This window comes from Choloepus didactylus, chromosome 2 (genome assembly GCF_015220235.1).
Source record: "Choloepus didactylus isolate mChoDid1 chromosome 2, mChoDid1.pri, whole genome shotgun sequence".
Lineage (NCBI taxonomy): Eukaryota > Metazoa > Chordata > Mammalia > Pilosa > Megalonychidae > Choloepus > Choloepus didactylus.
In genome coordinates, this window is record NC_051308.1 from 193,858,493 (window position 1) to 193,874,885 (window position 16,393).

At 38.4% G+C, this 16,393-nt stretch overlaps 1 protein-coding gene and 1 pseudogene across 9 annotated transcripts in view; both read left to right on the forward strand.

The window, feature by feature from the left end:
- The window catches only part of LRP8 (LDL receptor related protein 8), a 93,364-nt gene that overhangs the window by 66,233 nt on the left and 10,738 nt on the right, over positions 1–16,393 (forward strand). For all 9 annotated transcript variants that reach the window (XM_037827180.1, XM_037827183.1, XM_037827181.1 and 6 more), the window contains 2 exons: positions 155–379; positions 2,136–2,204. In XM_037827180.1, the coding sequence (XP_037683108.1) occupies positions 155–379; positions 2,136–2,204 (294 nt within the window). The remainder of the gene's footprint in view (positions 1–154; positions 380–2,135; positions 2,205–16,393) is intronic.
- Positions 8,198–9,094, forward strand: LOC119527303 (annotated as a pseudogene).

The following is a 16,393-nucleotide window of genomic DNA, read 5'->3' on the forward strand; positions in this document are numbered from 1 at the left end:
CATTCAGGGAGACTACAGAAGGCTTCAAAGAATTGGGCTTTGAGCTGAGCCCTGAAGGATGAGTGCATGAGTATAACTCATAGAGGCAAGTAGCTTAGGCACTAAAGCAACAATATTTTGTGTCCAAGTGACCTCCATGCTATTTCCCCTCCAGTACCTCCATCTACCTCAACTACGATGTTAGCCTCTACCACCACAGGGACGGTAGACACCACCATGAGAGCTCCTGGGACCACCGTCCACGGCTCCAGCTACCAGAACCACAGCACAGAGACACCGAGCCTGGCAACTGCAGCCCCAAGCTCAGTTGGTGTCCCCAGAGCTCCCAGCATGAGCCCATCCACCCCAAGCCCTGCATCCAGCAACCACTCCCAACACTGTAAGGAAATGAGTTCTCCATTCTTTCATGACGTGGGAGGGTCCTCAGGAAGCCAGGGCTCAATGGGCCAGGATGGGGGAATGTGTGGGAAGAGGAGATCACACCAGAGCTGGAGAAATATTGGATATCTCTGAGGAAGCACAGGGACAGACAGTGCCAACCTGTGGTTTAGGAGTCTTAGGGGCCCTAATTTACAGTGGGTCTTAAGGAAAGCCTCAGCTTTCTCACCTATAAACTGGGAATAGTAATACCCCTTACCTTAACTGACAGGAGACAGAATAAATGGAAGTGCTCAATCATACAGTCTCTGCTGACTCTGGGTATTGCATCTGTGTTTATGATGGAGTGTCCCCCAGGTCTGAAAACTTCAGGAGTTCTCATCTCAGTTCCCAGCAGCCATGGTAGCCTCCCCAGATTGTAATATCCATAACTATGGCCTGCCTGTGTTTCTTCCCAAAACCTGAAATGAAAATAATTACATTCAGCACTTATTAAATCATTGGGAGCAGTAATTGTCACTGCTAGAAATGTTCTATCTCATTAACCAGCAAATGCCTTTTTAATTGAGTTACCTTCCAGGGGGAGTTCATTAGAAGGATAAACTATCTTTTAAAGTTTTTTCTATACATGGATGGCCCAGAAACCAAGTGGCTTGGCAGTGTCTTTCCAACGGGGTCCATTTTGCCAACGGAAGCTGGATATCCAGAGTTAAGCACTTACCCTGAAACTTGGAGAAGCAGGCGGAGCAGACGTGAATCCCGGGCCCTCCCTTGGGGGCAGAGCTCCCCCCACAAGGGAGTGTCACCAGGCCTCCCGGGGCTCTAGGTGTTAATACCGCTGTCCAGGATTTGCTCGTGCCCTGCCGCAAGAGGACAGCAGCATTTCCACATGATGCTTTGTAAATAGTCCAGCTCTTTCCCCTCCTTACTAGTTCATTTCCCTTGGACTGAGTTGGAGAAACAAACTGAGGGGAGGGGATTTGGGCCATTCCCGTTGTGCAACCATCTCCCCTCTCGAAGCAAACATAGGTGATAGCTCCCATCGTGGCCCCCAGGGCTGTTGTGAAGATGGTTGTTAGAATGAGGAAAAGATGGCATGAGGTAGTTTTTAAAAAATGCAGTACACCTCAAAGCACTTTTCAGTTTAGAATGTGCTTTTATAGACCTTATTTTATTTGAGCCTCACATATAAAATAACTGGCCCAAGGTCACACAAGTGGTGAGTAGTAGAGCTGGGATTTGACCACAAAACGTTTGACCCAGGAGCCTGTGCTCTTGATTCCACTACACTATATACTGTGTCCCATTTTAATTACTTATTAAAAATATAACTGATAAAATGCGGATAGACAAACCACCAAAAGCAACAGAGACAAAGCAACAGTTTCTGACTGAAAAAGACAACTGACCTAGTCAGTCAGCAACAAAGACCTAAGTACTCGCTATGCCAGCACAGCCCCAGCTTCCTCCCACCATGGTGCTTTTGAAGGGCATGGGACTTGTAGTCATGAGACCTGGGTTCAAGTCTCAGTTTTGCTACTTATCTGTGAATCCCCAAGATCCTATTTCCCAATCTGTGAATTGGAGATGACCTCTGCCCTGCTTGCCCCACTTGATAGGGTCTGGAAAGGCTGAATTATTAACCATGAGCCAGGGTCATCATTTTGGAATGCGGGTGAGAAGCAGTTAGGTAGTTCTTACAGCTCGAGGCCAGCAAGGTGAAGGAGCATCATTCTCCAAATGACCATGTTTTGCAGATGGCAACGAAGGTGGCAAGATAGGCTCAACAGTCACTGCTGCTGTCATTGGGATCATCGTGCCCATAGGTGAGTGTGGCCCCAAGTCACTGGGGAGAAAAGAGAGACCCTGCCCAGGGCCTGAGGAAAAGCTCTAGAAGAACAGAGAACTTGCATATTGACCTGTCCAATTGACTTTTTTTTTTTTTTTAAATTCAGTTTTATTGAAATACATTCACACACCATACAATCATCCATCCAATTGACTTTTTCTGCCCTGGAGGCCTTCCTGCCCGCCTGCCAGTCCTGATTTCACTTGGTTGCTTAGCTTGGCACACAAGGCCCAGGTGACTGTCCAGGTACATCTCTTGTCACTCCCCTAATTCACACTCTGGGCTCCAGCCAAGTGAAGCCCAGCTGTCAGCTTTGATGGGGACAATGCTGGTGTCTCTTGCTCGCTACTCTCCCCAGGTCCTAGCAGTGTCTGACAGGTGAAAAGAAATTTGTTGAATTAATGAGGAGAGCTGCTGGCCCTTCTTTTAATAGGTCATGTCATCTTGCTTTCTTTCAGTTTGGTTCTCAGCAAACATTTAACAAGCAACTACGATGGGCCAGACTCTGTGATAAGGGGAGATGGGAGGTTCAAGATGAATAGGACTTGGTTCCTGTCCTCCATAAGTCTATAGTCTTGAAGGGGAGGCATACCTTACACGGATAATTCCATTATAACACTCTAAGTCATAAGACTGAGCTGTGTGCACCGAGTTCAGTGGAAGTGCTGAGGAAGCTCTTAACTCAGAATGAGGGGAGAGGGAGAGAGGGCAGGGAAGTTTTCCTGGTGGAAATGGTATTTGAGCTGAGTCAGCCAAGTGAACAAAGATCAAGGGCAATCCCAGTAGAGAAGACAGCATGAGCAAAGCCAGGGATGGGAAGCAGCATGCAAGGGCAGGGCAGGTGAGGAACTAGAAAGTCTTCAGTATGGCAAGAATACAACATTGGGTTAAGACCTCGCAGAGAACCATAGGGACTGATTCGGTCTCTCCCACCCCAGTGCTCATATAGCATTCTGTATGAGGATCTCCATATGAGTCTTATCTCTTGGTGGGGGGGGGGGGCTTTAATTGTGATTATCTGTTTATAAGTTTATCTCTCTTACTTGCCCCACCATATTGGGGGCGTCAGTGGGTGAATGTTTTAAAAACGTCTACTCTGGGCAAGGCACTGGGATACAGGGAAGGGGAAAAAAAAAAGACTTGAAAGAGTTTTCAGTCTAATTTAGGAGACAGATTTAATTATTTATAGCTGATACAGTGTAGACATTAGCACATATTATAATGTGTTATAATAGTGGCACAGTGCTCTGTGGGGGAATAATGGAGGAAGAGGTACCATTTGAATTGCCCTTGAAAGAATTCAACAGAATAGATGATGGTGAGACCATTCAGGCATGTTTTGAGTAGAGCGAGTGGGAAATACTTGGAGCATTGATGAGAAAGAGAAATTGATGCCTTTCCCACCATCCTCTGCTCTTTAGAAAGGCACATGCAGCCCATTTCTCTGATATAACCCCCACCCAGTAAAATGAATATTTATATCTGCCAATCTGAGGGGTGAAAGATAAATATTACTTCCCTGATATTTCTCTGTGAGGCCAAGTATTTTTCATAAGCTTATTGGTCATTTGTATTCCATCTTTTATGATTTGTCTATTCACAGTCTTTGCTTATTTTTCTATTGGCTCTCTGCCTTTTATATATACTTACTTTTAGAAATATTTACATGTAATGAACATTTAACCTTTGTAATACATGTTACAAATATTTTCTCTCAGTCTGCCACATGATTTATAAATTTGTTTATGGTATCTTTTGCCATGCATGAATTTTATATCTTTAAGTATCAGATCCATCAGTCTTCTGTTTTCTGACTTCTTGGTTTTGTGTCTTAGGAAGACCTGCCTCACTCTAAATTATTAAAATATCTCCCTATATTTTCTTCTTCTATTTTAAACTTTTTTTTTTTTTTTTTTTTTTTTTTTTTTAGTATTTTAGATATTTAATCCATTTGGAACTTATTTTGGAATATGGTGTGAGGTAGGGATATAACTTTTTTTTCCCCATGTGCCTATCTAGTTTTCCCAAGACCATTTACTGAATGATCCATTCTTTCTTTTCTGACTTGAATTGTCACCTTTATATTAAACTACATACCCATATATACTTTGATCTGCTTCTAGGCTGTTTATTCTCTTCCACTGATTATATGTCTATTCCTTTACTAATAGCACAACTTGTGGTATGTTTTAATATCTAGTAGGACATTATTATTTACTTTCAACACTTTCTCAGCTATTTTATCTGATTAGTTAAATTTTTATTAGAGATGTTGTAGGTTTACAGAAATCATGTGGAGTTCCCATATCCCCCTTGACACACACAGGTTTTGCTATTCTCAACATTTTGCATTATTGTGGTACTTTTGCTATAATTGATGAACATTATCATTATAATTATACTATTAACTGTAGTTCATAGTTTACATTAGTTTCACTGTTTGTGTTGTATAGTTCTATGGTTTTTAAAATTTTTATTCTGGTAGCATATACAATGTAAAGTTTCCCATTTTAACCACTTTCAAATATACAGTTTAGTGTATATTTGAAATTTTAGCACAAAATTTACAATGTTTTGCTACCATCACCACCATCCATTACCAAAGCATTTCCATCACCTCAAATAGAAACTCTATAGCAATTAAAAATTAATTCTTAATTCCCTACCCCCTACCCTGGCCTCTGATAGTCTCATTTCTGACTCTAGGGATTTGCATATTCTAATTGTTTCATATCAGTGAGATCATATAATATTTGTCCTTTTGTGTCTGGCTGATTTCACTCAACATGATGTCTTCAGGAATCATCCATGTTGTCACATGTATCAGGACATCTTTCCTTTTTATGACTGAATAATGTTCCATTGTATGTATATACCATATTTTGATTATCCATTCATCTGTTGATGGATACTTGGGTTGCTTCCATATTTCGGCAATTGTGAATAATGCTGCTATGAACATTGATGTGCAAATATCTGTTCAAGTCCCTGCTTTTATTTCCTTGGGGAATATACCTAGAAGTGGGATTGCCAGATCATGTGCACCTGCACCATTCTACATTCCTACCAATAATAAATGAGTGTTCTATTTCCCCACATCCTTGTCAATACTTCTTTTTTTTTTTTTTTTAAGTAGCCATTCTAATGGGTGTGAAATGGTATCTCATTGTGGTTTTGGTTTGCCTTCTTCCCCTAAAGGCTATTGATGTTCTTCAGCTTTTCATGTCCTTTTTGGTCATCTGTATATCTTCTTTGGAGAAATGTCTATTCAAGTCTTTTGCTCCTTTTTTTCTTTGGGTTGTTTGTCTTTTTATTATTGAGTTGTAGAAATTCTTTATATAGTATAGATATTAAACCATTATCAGATATGTGGTTTCCAAATATTTTTCCCATTCTGGGGGTTATTTATTTATTAATTTTTTTTACCTTCATGATGAAGTCCTTTGATACACAGAACTATCTTATTTTGATGAGGCCCCATTTATCTATTTTTTCTTTTTATTGTTCATGCTTTTACATAAGGTCCTGAAGTTGTTTCCCTATGTTTTCTTTTAGGGTTTTTATACTTTGGTTTCTTATATTTAGTTCTTTGATTCATTTAGAATTCATTTTTGTATTCAGTGTGAGATAGGGTTCCAATTTCCTTATTTTGCTTATGGATATTCACTTTCCCCACACCATTTGATGAAGAGACTATTCTTTCCCCATTGAGCGGACTTGACACCCTTGTTGAAAATCAGTTGGCCATAGTGTGAGGGTATTTTTCTGAACTCTCAATTCACGTCTGTCCTTGTGCCAGTACCATGCTTTATTGATTATTTTGTCTTTGTAGAAAGTTTTAAAATCAGGAAATGTGAGTCCTCCAACTTTGTTCTTCCTTTTCAAGATGGTTTTGACTATTTGGGGCCCCTTGCCTTTCTATATAAACTTGATGATTGGCATTTCCATTTCTGCAAGAAAGGCTGTTGGAATTTTCATCGGGATTGCACTGAATCTGTAAATCACTTTGGGTTGAATTGGCGTCTTAACTATATTTGGTCTTCCAATCCATGAACATGGAATGTCCTTCCATTACTTAGACCTTCTTTTAGCAATGTTTTGTAGTTTTTCCAGATAAGTCCTTTACATCCTTGGTTAAATTTATTCTGAGATATTTTATTCTTTTAGTTGCTATTATAAATCAAATTTTTTCTTGATTTACACTTCAGATTGTTCATTACTAGTGTATAGAAACACTATTAATTGTTATGTGTTGATCTCGTACCCTGCCACTTTGCTGAATTGTTTATTAACTCTAGTAACTTTGTGTGGATTTTTCAGGATTTTCTCTATATAGGATCAAATTATCTGCAAATAGGTAAAGTTTTACTTTTTCCTTTCTAATTTGGATGCCTTTTATTTCTTGTTCTTGCCTAATTGCTCTAATTAGAACTTCCAGGAAATGTTGAATAACAGTGGTGACAGAGGGCACCCTTGTCTTGTTCTTGATCTTAGGAAGAAATTTGTCAGTCTCACCACTGAGTATGTTGTTAGCTCTGGGTTTTTCCTATATGTCCTTTATCATACTGAGGAAGTTTCCTTCTATTCCTAGTTTTGAGTGTTTTTTATCAAAAAGGGATGCTGGATTTTGCCAAATGCCCTTTCTGTATCAATGTGATCATGTGTTTTTTCCCCTTTATTCTCTTAATGTGGTGTATTACATTAATTGATCTTCTGATGTTGAACCACCCTTGCATACCTGGGATGAATCTCACTTGACTATGGTGTGTAATTCTTTTAATGTGCTATTGGATTCAGTTTGCTAGTATTGTTTTAGGATTCTTTCATCTATGTTCATAAGAGATACTGGTCTTTAATTTTCTTTTCTTGTGGTATCTTTATCTGGCTTTGGTATGAGGGTGATGATGGCCTCATAGTATGAGTTAGGATGTGTTCCCTCCTCTTCAGTTTTTTGGAAGAGTTTGAGTAGGATTGGTGTTAATTCTTCTTGGAATTAAAATTCACCACTGCAGCTACCTGGTCCTGGGCTTTTCTTTTTGGGGAGATTTTTAATTACTGATTCAATCATTTTACTTGTTACTGGTCTGTTGAGATCTTTCTTCTATTTCTTCTGGAGTCAATGTAGGTGGTTTGTCCTTTCTTTTTTTATTTTAAAATTACTTTATCAAATAAAAAAAAAAAATTCCAAAACAAAACAAAGCAAAGCAATGGGAAAAACAAATATCCTGAAATAACTTCATTCCTTCCAAAATACTCCTACCATACCTTTGTCCTTTTTTTGTTTGTCCTTTTCATCTAGGAATCTGATTTGTTGGTGTGTAATTATGTATATTATCCTCTTATCATCCTTTTTATTTTTGTGGATTCGGTAGCAACGGCACACCTTTCATTTCTGATTTTAGTTATTTGTATCCTTTCTCCTTTTTACTTTGTCAGTCTAGCTAAAGGTTTATTGATTTTATTGATCTTTTCAAAACATTTTGTTTGGTTGATTTTCTCTATTAAATTTTTATTTTTGATTGCATTTATCTCTGTTCTAACCTTTGTTATTTCCTCCCTTCTGCTCACTTTGGGTTTATTTTGCTCTTCTTTTTCTATTTCCTTCAGGTGTGAAGTTAGTTCTCTAATTGGAGATTTTTCTTCTTTTTAGTTGTAAGCCTTTTGAGGTATAAATTTCCCTCTCAACACTGCCTTTGCTGCATCCCATAAGTTTTGGTCTATTGTGTTTTTGTTTTCATTCGTCCAAAGCTATTTCCTAATTTCTTTTGTGATTTCTTCTTTGACCCATTGGTTGTTTATGAGGGCATTGTTTAGGGCGAATGGACTTGGATGGCTCCTTGGTGGATAGCAGTGTGACCCTAGTGGATCCTCCTGGCCCTGTTGATGTCGGGGCCAGGCCCAGGGAAGATGGTGCTTTAGAGCCCAGCCTTGCTGGGATGGGGGCAGGAAGGGACGTGGTGGGGACTGGCCATGTCGGAAGTGACCAGAAGTCTGCTGCAGCACTGGGGCATGAATTTTAGGAAAGGCGCCAACTTTGACTCTGGGGCCAGCTGATGGAGGCAATGGATGACTATCAGATATTAGCAAGACATCTACAAAAAGAGGCCCAAGTTCATAATAATTCCGAATTCACAGAAGAAGAAAACAATAGCAGAATTGCAACATTTCTTGGAATTTCAGCTTTATAGTCCACACAGTTCCAAGAAGAAACTGGAGGATGTGAAGAAGATAGAACCAATCCTAAAGAATATTCTTACATATAATAAAGAATTCCCATTTGATGTTCAGCCTGTCCCATTAAGAATTTTAGCAGCTGGTGAAGAAGAAAATTTGGAATTTGAAGATGATGAAGAAGAGGGTGGTGCTGGAGCTGGGTCTACTGATCCCTTTCCTGCTAGAGTTCCCGATACTTTATTACCAAGGTTGCCATCAGAACCAGAAATGATGTCCCTCACTATCAGAATTGAGAAGGTCTATCTGAAAGATGCTGGGCAGTGCATCGATCCCTATATTACAGTTAGTGTAAAAGATCTGAATGGCATAGATTTAACTTCTGTGCAAGATATTCCTGTGATTGAAAAAAAGAAGATACATACTTTCATTTCAGCGTGGACATCGAGCTCCAGAAGCATGATGAAAAATTAACCACAGGTGCAGCTATCTTCTTTCAATTTAAACACTACAAGCCTAAGAAAAGATTTACCAGCATCACAAGTGTTATGCTTTCATGGGGATGGATGAAATTAAACCTGGCCACTTGTAATTGAACTATACACGATGTCCACTGACTTTAAAAGAAAGAAATTGCAGCTGTTGACTAAGAAACCATTTTATCTTCATCTACATCAAACTTTGCACAAGGAATGAACCTGACATGAATGTCCTGGAACTTCTGTGAATTTTACCACTCAGTAGAAACCATTGTAGCTCTATGTAGCATACTCACCCTTCAACAAGCAGGAAGAGAGCTGTACCCATAACAGTAGACCAGAGTAATTCTCATGCACAGCTGTACCACAGAAGTTCAGGTCCAGCACATTGCTGACATACAAGACTCCTTTGGCTATGGGCTTAATATAGATTTTGAGGCATGTTTTCACTGTTCTATTAATTGTGCAATAGTCTATTTTCTAATTTACCACTATTCCTACCCTGTCTCCTGGAACAACACTGTTACAGGTAGGAGATGCTCATCTTCAAACTCAATATGGCAATAAGAATGTGCTAGAGCTTACACATCTGCTCACTCCTGCTCCAGTATGCTTTTTTGGTTTTTGAGTTAACTTCCAACTTTGGGTTGCTGTGGGTAGGATAATATGAAACTGCTTTAAGAAGAATTAATTGGTGCAGTTATGCTGCCTAAGAAGGTCAGTCTGGAAATTTAAAAGCTGCTCCCCAGAGGTGGCTTAGAGTCATACTGAGCTGAGTGTTCCTGCTTGGAAATCACATGTCTTGGCTCGATCGGTGTCCCATGTGGGAGTATGCTCCAAACTATAGCCATGATTTTCCCAGATGACCAGGTTGTTTTTTGAAAAGTGAGCATATTTTCAGTCATGTTGGTTAGCTGTTCTTCTACATCATATTGCTATTCTTTCTGATAATGATTCTAGGGTTAAAGTTGGAATCATCTCAGAATAATTACAAATTTTTATGAGTATTCAGCTACCATAAAGTAGCTGACAGATGGTTTTGTAATGTCTACTAAATTGCATAATCTAAAAATAATGAGTCAGATGCTAACAGAATACCACAAAAATAACTGCTATTTTTCTGACAACTGATTGTGAAACCTTAAAACCCGCATACCTCTCCTTATAGTGGTGAGTGTGCACATCTGGAAAGATACTCTGTGTTCTTTTCTGATATAGGTAGATAGGATTGCCATTTATTTCCTATTTAGTTTCAGAACTTTGATTCGTGGTGAGCTTTCCATGGGTCAGATGTAGAATCTACATATTTTAATATTCACTGTTTTAAATGAACAATGCTAGCACGAGGGGAATGCAGTGTCGATAGTTGGCCTATTTTTAAACTAGCATAACCCTAGTTATACAATTCAGTATGTTTGCTTTTTAAATTAAGTAACCACAGTGAGTTGTTTTAGCTCTTCCCCTTCAAGAGATCTAGTCTTTACTTTCAGTTATCTATTAGGTCAATTCTGTTTACTAGATAGTTGTTAATAAAAACTATATGAGCCTGAAAGAATTCTCAACTAAATCTAGCTTACCTTAATTGGATTAATTCCAAATTCTAAAATGATTCAAACACAGTGCTTCTAGGCGATGAAGAATTTGACTTAATGAATCACTTTGTTGTTCACTTAACTCTTAGACTATGAGTTGTCAGATCCCTAGACTGTAAGCTCCTTATGGGGCAAGAACCACATTTTCTTCATGTCATGTAAATTTTCTAAGGTGTTTGGCAGCGCTCTGTACCTTGTGGAGTACTCAGTATCTTTTATTTGATGTTGCTGAGAAGAACTGTTTTAATTAGCTAATGCTGCCAATATGCAATATACCAGAACTGGGTTGGCTTTTATAATGGTGATTATTAGTTTACAAGCTGACAGTTCTGAGGTTGTGAAAATGTCCAAATCTAGGCATCATCAAGACGATACCTTCTTCCTGAAGACAGGCTGTTGGCGATCCAGGCTGCCAGCGATCCGGGACTTCTCTGTCACATGGCAAGGCAAATGGTGGCGTCTGCTTGTCTCTCCCTTCTGTTCTGGGTTTTGTTGCTTCCAGCTTCTGACTTCAGTGGCTTCCTCTCCATATCCACAGCTTTCTCTCTCAGCTTCTGTGACTTTCTCACTGAGTGTCTGTGTCTTTTTCTCTGTCTTCTGTGTCTTTCTCTCTGTTTTTCATCCTCTTATGAAGGAATCTAGTAAGGGGATTAGACTCACCTGGGGCATACTTCAACTGAAATAACTTAAAAGGTCCCACCCACAATAAGTTTACACCCACAGGAATGGATTAGCTTGAAAAACATGATCTTTTCTGGGGTCGATAAAGTCTCCAAACCATCACAAGATTTAAAAAATAATCCCTTAAAAATTACTATCAAAATGAAGCAAAACTGAAAAAAAAAAAAGTGTACATTTTTTAATTTCCATGTTTGTGAATTTTCCAGTTCACTCTCTTTATATTGCTAGCTTCATTGCATTGTGGTTGGAGAAGATACAATGTATGATTTCAGTATTTTTTAATTTATTGAGACTTGTTTTGTGACCTAACATATGATCTATCCTGGAGAATAATCCACATACACTAGAGAAGAATGTGTATTCTGCTATTGGGTGAGATGTTCTATATATGTCTGTTAGTTCTAGTTGGTTTAGTGTATCATTCAAGTCTATTTCCTTGTTGATCTTTGATCCACATGTTCTATTCATTGTAAGTAGTGTAATCTGTCAGTATTTGCTTCATATGTTTTAGGGCTCTGCTGTTAGGTGCATATGTCATATGTATTTTTAATTATTATGACTTCTTGTTGGATTGATCCCTTTATAAGTATATAGTGATGTTCTTTGTCCCTTGTAACAGGTTTTTACTTAAAGTCTGTATTATCTGATACTAATTAGTATAGCTACCCCAGCTCTCTTTTGGTTACTATACACATGGCATATTTTTTCTATCCTTTCACTTTCAACCTACTTGTGTCTTTGAATTTAAGGTGAGTCTCTTGTAAATAGCCTAGAGTTGGGCCATGCCTTTTTATCCATTCTGCCAATCTCTGCCTTTTGACTGGTGGTTTAATACATTTACATTTAAAGTAACTACTGATAATGTATGATTTTCTTCTGTCATGTTGCTATTTGGTCTTTATAAGTCTTATACCTTTTTTGTCCCTCAGTTTTTCTGTTGATGCCTACTTGCGTGTTTATTTGATTTTTTTTTTAGTCTCTCCTCGTTTCCTTTAGTTTATATTTTTCAGATATTTACCTTGTGGTTACCATAGGGCTTAAACTGAACATCTTAAATCCATGACAATCACATTTGATTTGCTACTAAATTAACTTCAATAGCATATACAACAAACACTGTCCTACTTCCTTCTGCCCTCCCACCTTTTTCCTGTACTTGTTTCAAAGTATATCTTTATACACTGTATGTCCAAAACCACATTTCTCATTACTTTTATGCATTTGCCTTTCAGAACCTATAAGAAGTAAAAAGTGGAGTTACATAGAAAAAAAATCCATACAATAGTACTGGCATTTATAATTGCCTATATGGTTACCTTTATCAGGGATCTTTATTCCTTTATGCCACTTTGATCCACCATCTAGTATCCTTTCCTTTCAGTCTGAAGAACCCCTTTAGCAATGCTTGTAGGATAGGTCTAGTGGGATGAATTTCCTCAGCTTTTGTTTATCTGGGAATGTCTTCAGATTTGAAAGATAGTCTTGCTGCATATAAAATTCTTGGCTGGCAATAATTTTCTTTCAGCATTTTAAATATTTCATCCCACTGCCTTCTTGCCTCTGTGGTTCCTCTTTTATTATTATTATTATTTTAGTTAGAGAAGTTGTAGGTTTACATAAAAATCATGCATAAAATATTGAGTTCCCATGTACTGCTTATTCTAGTTTGCTAATGCTGCCATTATGCAAAATACCAGAAATGGATTGGCTTCTATAAAAGGGATTTGTTAGGTTACAAATTTACAGTTCTAAGGTCATAAAAGTGTCCAAACTAAGGCTCAACAAGAGGATACCGTCACTGAAGAAAGGTCAGTGGCATCCGGAACACCTCTGTCAGCTGGGAAGGCACATGCCTGGCATCTCCTGGTCCTTTACTCCTGGGTTGCATTTCAGAATGGCTTTCTCCAAAATGTCTTTGAGCTTCTGCCTCTCTTAGCTTCTCTCAGCTCTCTGCTTGGTTCTCCTGTGGTTTTTATCTCTAAGCATCTGTGAGTCCTCTCTTAGCTTCTCCAGGGCAAACTCCGGACTTCATCTCTTAGCTTCGCATCTCCAAATGTCCTTCTGTCTGCATCTCCCAGCATCTCCAAGTGTCTGGGTCTGTGTCACCTGTTAGCTTCTTCCAGGGGCAAACTCTGGATTATGTATCTTAGCTTCTCTCCAAAATGTCTCTCTCAGCTTCTCTTGGGGTGTTTTGTCCTCTCTGCTCTCTATGTGAGCTCTCTTAAAAGGAGTCCAGTGATCTAAATAAGACCCACCCTGAATGGATAGAGCCACACCTCCATGGAAATAATATAATCAGAGTTCTCACCCACAGCTGAGTGCATCATATCTCCATGAAACATTCAATCAAAATGTCCCACCCTAATCAAAAGACTAATAAGTCTGCCCCCACAAGATGGCATTAAAGAACATGGCTTTTGTGGGGGGGCATAATAGATTCAAACCAGCACACTGCCCTATTATTAGTGTGGTACATTTGTTATAATTGATAAAAGAACATTTTTATAATTGTACTATTAACTATAGACCATGGCTTACATTAGCGTTCACCGTTTGTGTTGTACAGTCCTGTGCTTTTTGTGTTTTTTTGTTGTTTTGTTTTTAATTTTTTTTCTAGTAACATATAAACAACCTAAAAGTTCCCCTTTTAACCACATTCTAATATATAATTTATTGCTGTTAATTACATTCACAATGTTGTGCTACTATCACCACCATCCATTACCAAAACATTTCCGTCAACCCAAATAGAAACTATACAATTTAAGCATTAACTCCCCTTTCCCTACCCCCACCCCAGCCCATGGTAACCTATATTCCAATTTCTGACTCCATGAATTTGCTTATTCTAATTATTTCATATCAGTGAAATCATACAATATTTGTTCTTTTGTGTCTGGCTGATTTCACTCAATGTGATGTCTTCAAGGTTCATCCATGTTGTCACATGTTTCAGGACTTCATTCGTTTTTATGGCTGAATAATATCCCATTGTATGTATTTACCACATTTTATTTATCCATTCATACACTGATGGACACTTGGGATGCTTCCATCTTTTGGCAGTTGTGAATAATGCTGCTATGAACATTGGTATGCAAATATCTGTTCAGGTCTCTGCTTTCATTTCTTTTGGTGATATACCAAGAAGTGGGATTGCAAGATCATATGGTAATTCTATGTTTAACTTTCTGAGGAACCTCCATACTGTCTTCCAGAGTGGCTATCTCCACTTCCTCTCTAACACTTGTAATTTTCTGTTGTTGTTTTTTTTTAATAATAGCCATTCTAGTGAGTGTGAAATGGTATCTCATTATAGTTTTGATTTGCATTTCCCTAATGGCTAATGATTTGCAGCATCTTTTCATGTGCTTTTTGGCCATTTGTGTATTTTCTTTGGAGAAATGTCTATCCAAGTCTTTTGCCCATTTTTTCATTGGGTTGTTTGTCTTTTTGTTGTTGAGTTGTAGCATTTCTTTTTACATTCTAGATATTAAACACTTATCAGATATGTGGTATCCAAATATTTTCTCCCATTGAATAGTTTGTCTTTTTACTTTCATGATAAAGTCCTTTGCTGCCCAAAGTTTTCAATTTTGAAAAGGTCCCATTTATCTTTTTTGTTTCTTTTGTTACTTGTACATAAAGTCCAAGAAATCATTGCCTAATACAAAGTCCTGAAGATGCTTCCTCACATTTTCTTCTAGAAGTTTTATAGTTTTGGTTCTTATGTTTAGGTCTTTGATCCATTTTGAGTTAATTTTTGTATATGGTGTTAATTAGGGGTCCACCTTCTTTGTTTTGCATATGGACATATAGTTTTCCCAGCACCATTTGTTGAAGAGACTGTTCTTTCCTGTCTGAGTGAACTTGACACCCTTGTCAAAAATCAGTTGGCCATAAATGTGAGGATTAATTTTTGAACTCTGAATTCAGTTCTATTGTCCTTGTGTCAGTACCACATGGTTTTGATAACCATGGATTTGTAACAGGTTTTAGGATTGAGATGTGTGAGTTCTCCAACCTTGTTCTTATTTTTCAACATGACTGTTTTGGTTTGCTAAAGCTGTCAGAATGCAGTATACTAGAAACGGGTTGGCTTTTACAATGGAGATTTGCTAGCTTACAAATTTATAGTTCTAAGGCCATGAAAATGTCCAAATTAAGACATCAACAGGATACCTTCTCTGAAGAAAGGCTGTTGGCATCTGGGACACCTCTGTCACATGGGAAGGCACATGGCTGGCATCTTCTGGTCCTTCTCCTTCGGGTTTTGTTGCATTCAACTTCTGACTTCAGTGGCTTCCTCCCTCCAGCTTCTGTGGGTATGTCCTCATCTCTCATTTTCTCTGGGGCTACTCTGAGCTCTCTAGGTTTTTACTATATGTCCTTTGTCTTCTCATAAAGGACTACAGTAAGGGGATTCAAGGTGGGTCACATCTCAATTGAAATAACCTAATCAAAAATCAAAAGAACCCACCTACAATAAGTCTGCATCCACAGGAATGGATTAAAAGAACCTTTCCTGGGGTACATAATAGCTTCAAGCCATCACAATGACTTTGCCTATTCAGGGCCCCTTACCCTTTCATATAAATTTGATGGTTGGGTTTTCCATTCTGCAAAGGCTGTTGGAATTTTGATTGTGATTGTGTTTAATCTGTAAGTCACTTGGGGTAGATTGACATCTTAACAATAATTAATCCTCCAATCCACAAACATGAAAGGTCCTTCCATTTATTTAGGTGCCTCCTGGTTTCTGATGAGAAATCAGCATTTAACCTTTTTGGGCTCCCGTGTCACTTTTTTCTTGCAGCTTTCAGAACTCTACCCTGGCTCTTGGCATTGGATGGTGACTACAATATGTTTGGGCATGGCTTTCTTCAAGTTTATCCTGTTAAGGGTTTACTGGGCTTCTTGAATGTGTATATTCATGTCTTTTGTTCAATTTGGGAAGTTTTCTGCCATTATTTCTTTGACTATTCCTATGCCCCTTCTCTCTTCTTCTGGGACTTCCATAATGCATATACTGATATATTTAATGGTGTCCCACAGGTCTCTCATGCTCTGTTCACTTTTTTTCATTCTTTTTTCTTTCTGCTCGATTGTCTTTTCTTCAAGCCATTGATTCTTTCTTCTGCCAGCTCTTATCTGCTGTTGAAATCCTCAGCTATTGTGGTCTTCAACTCCAGTATTTCTTATTACTTCTATGTCTTTATTGAGATTCTCATGTTGTTTATCTA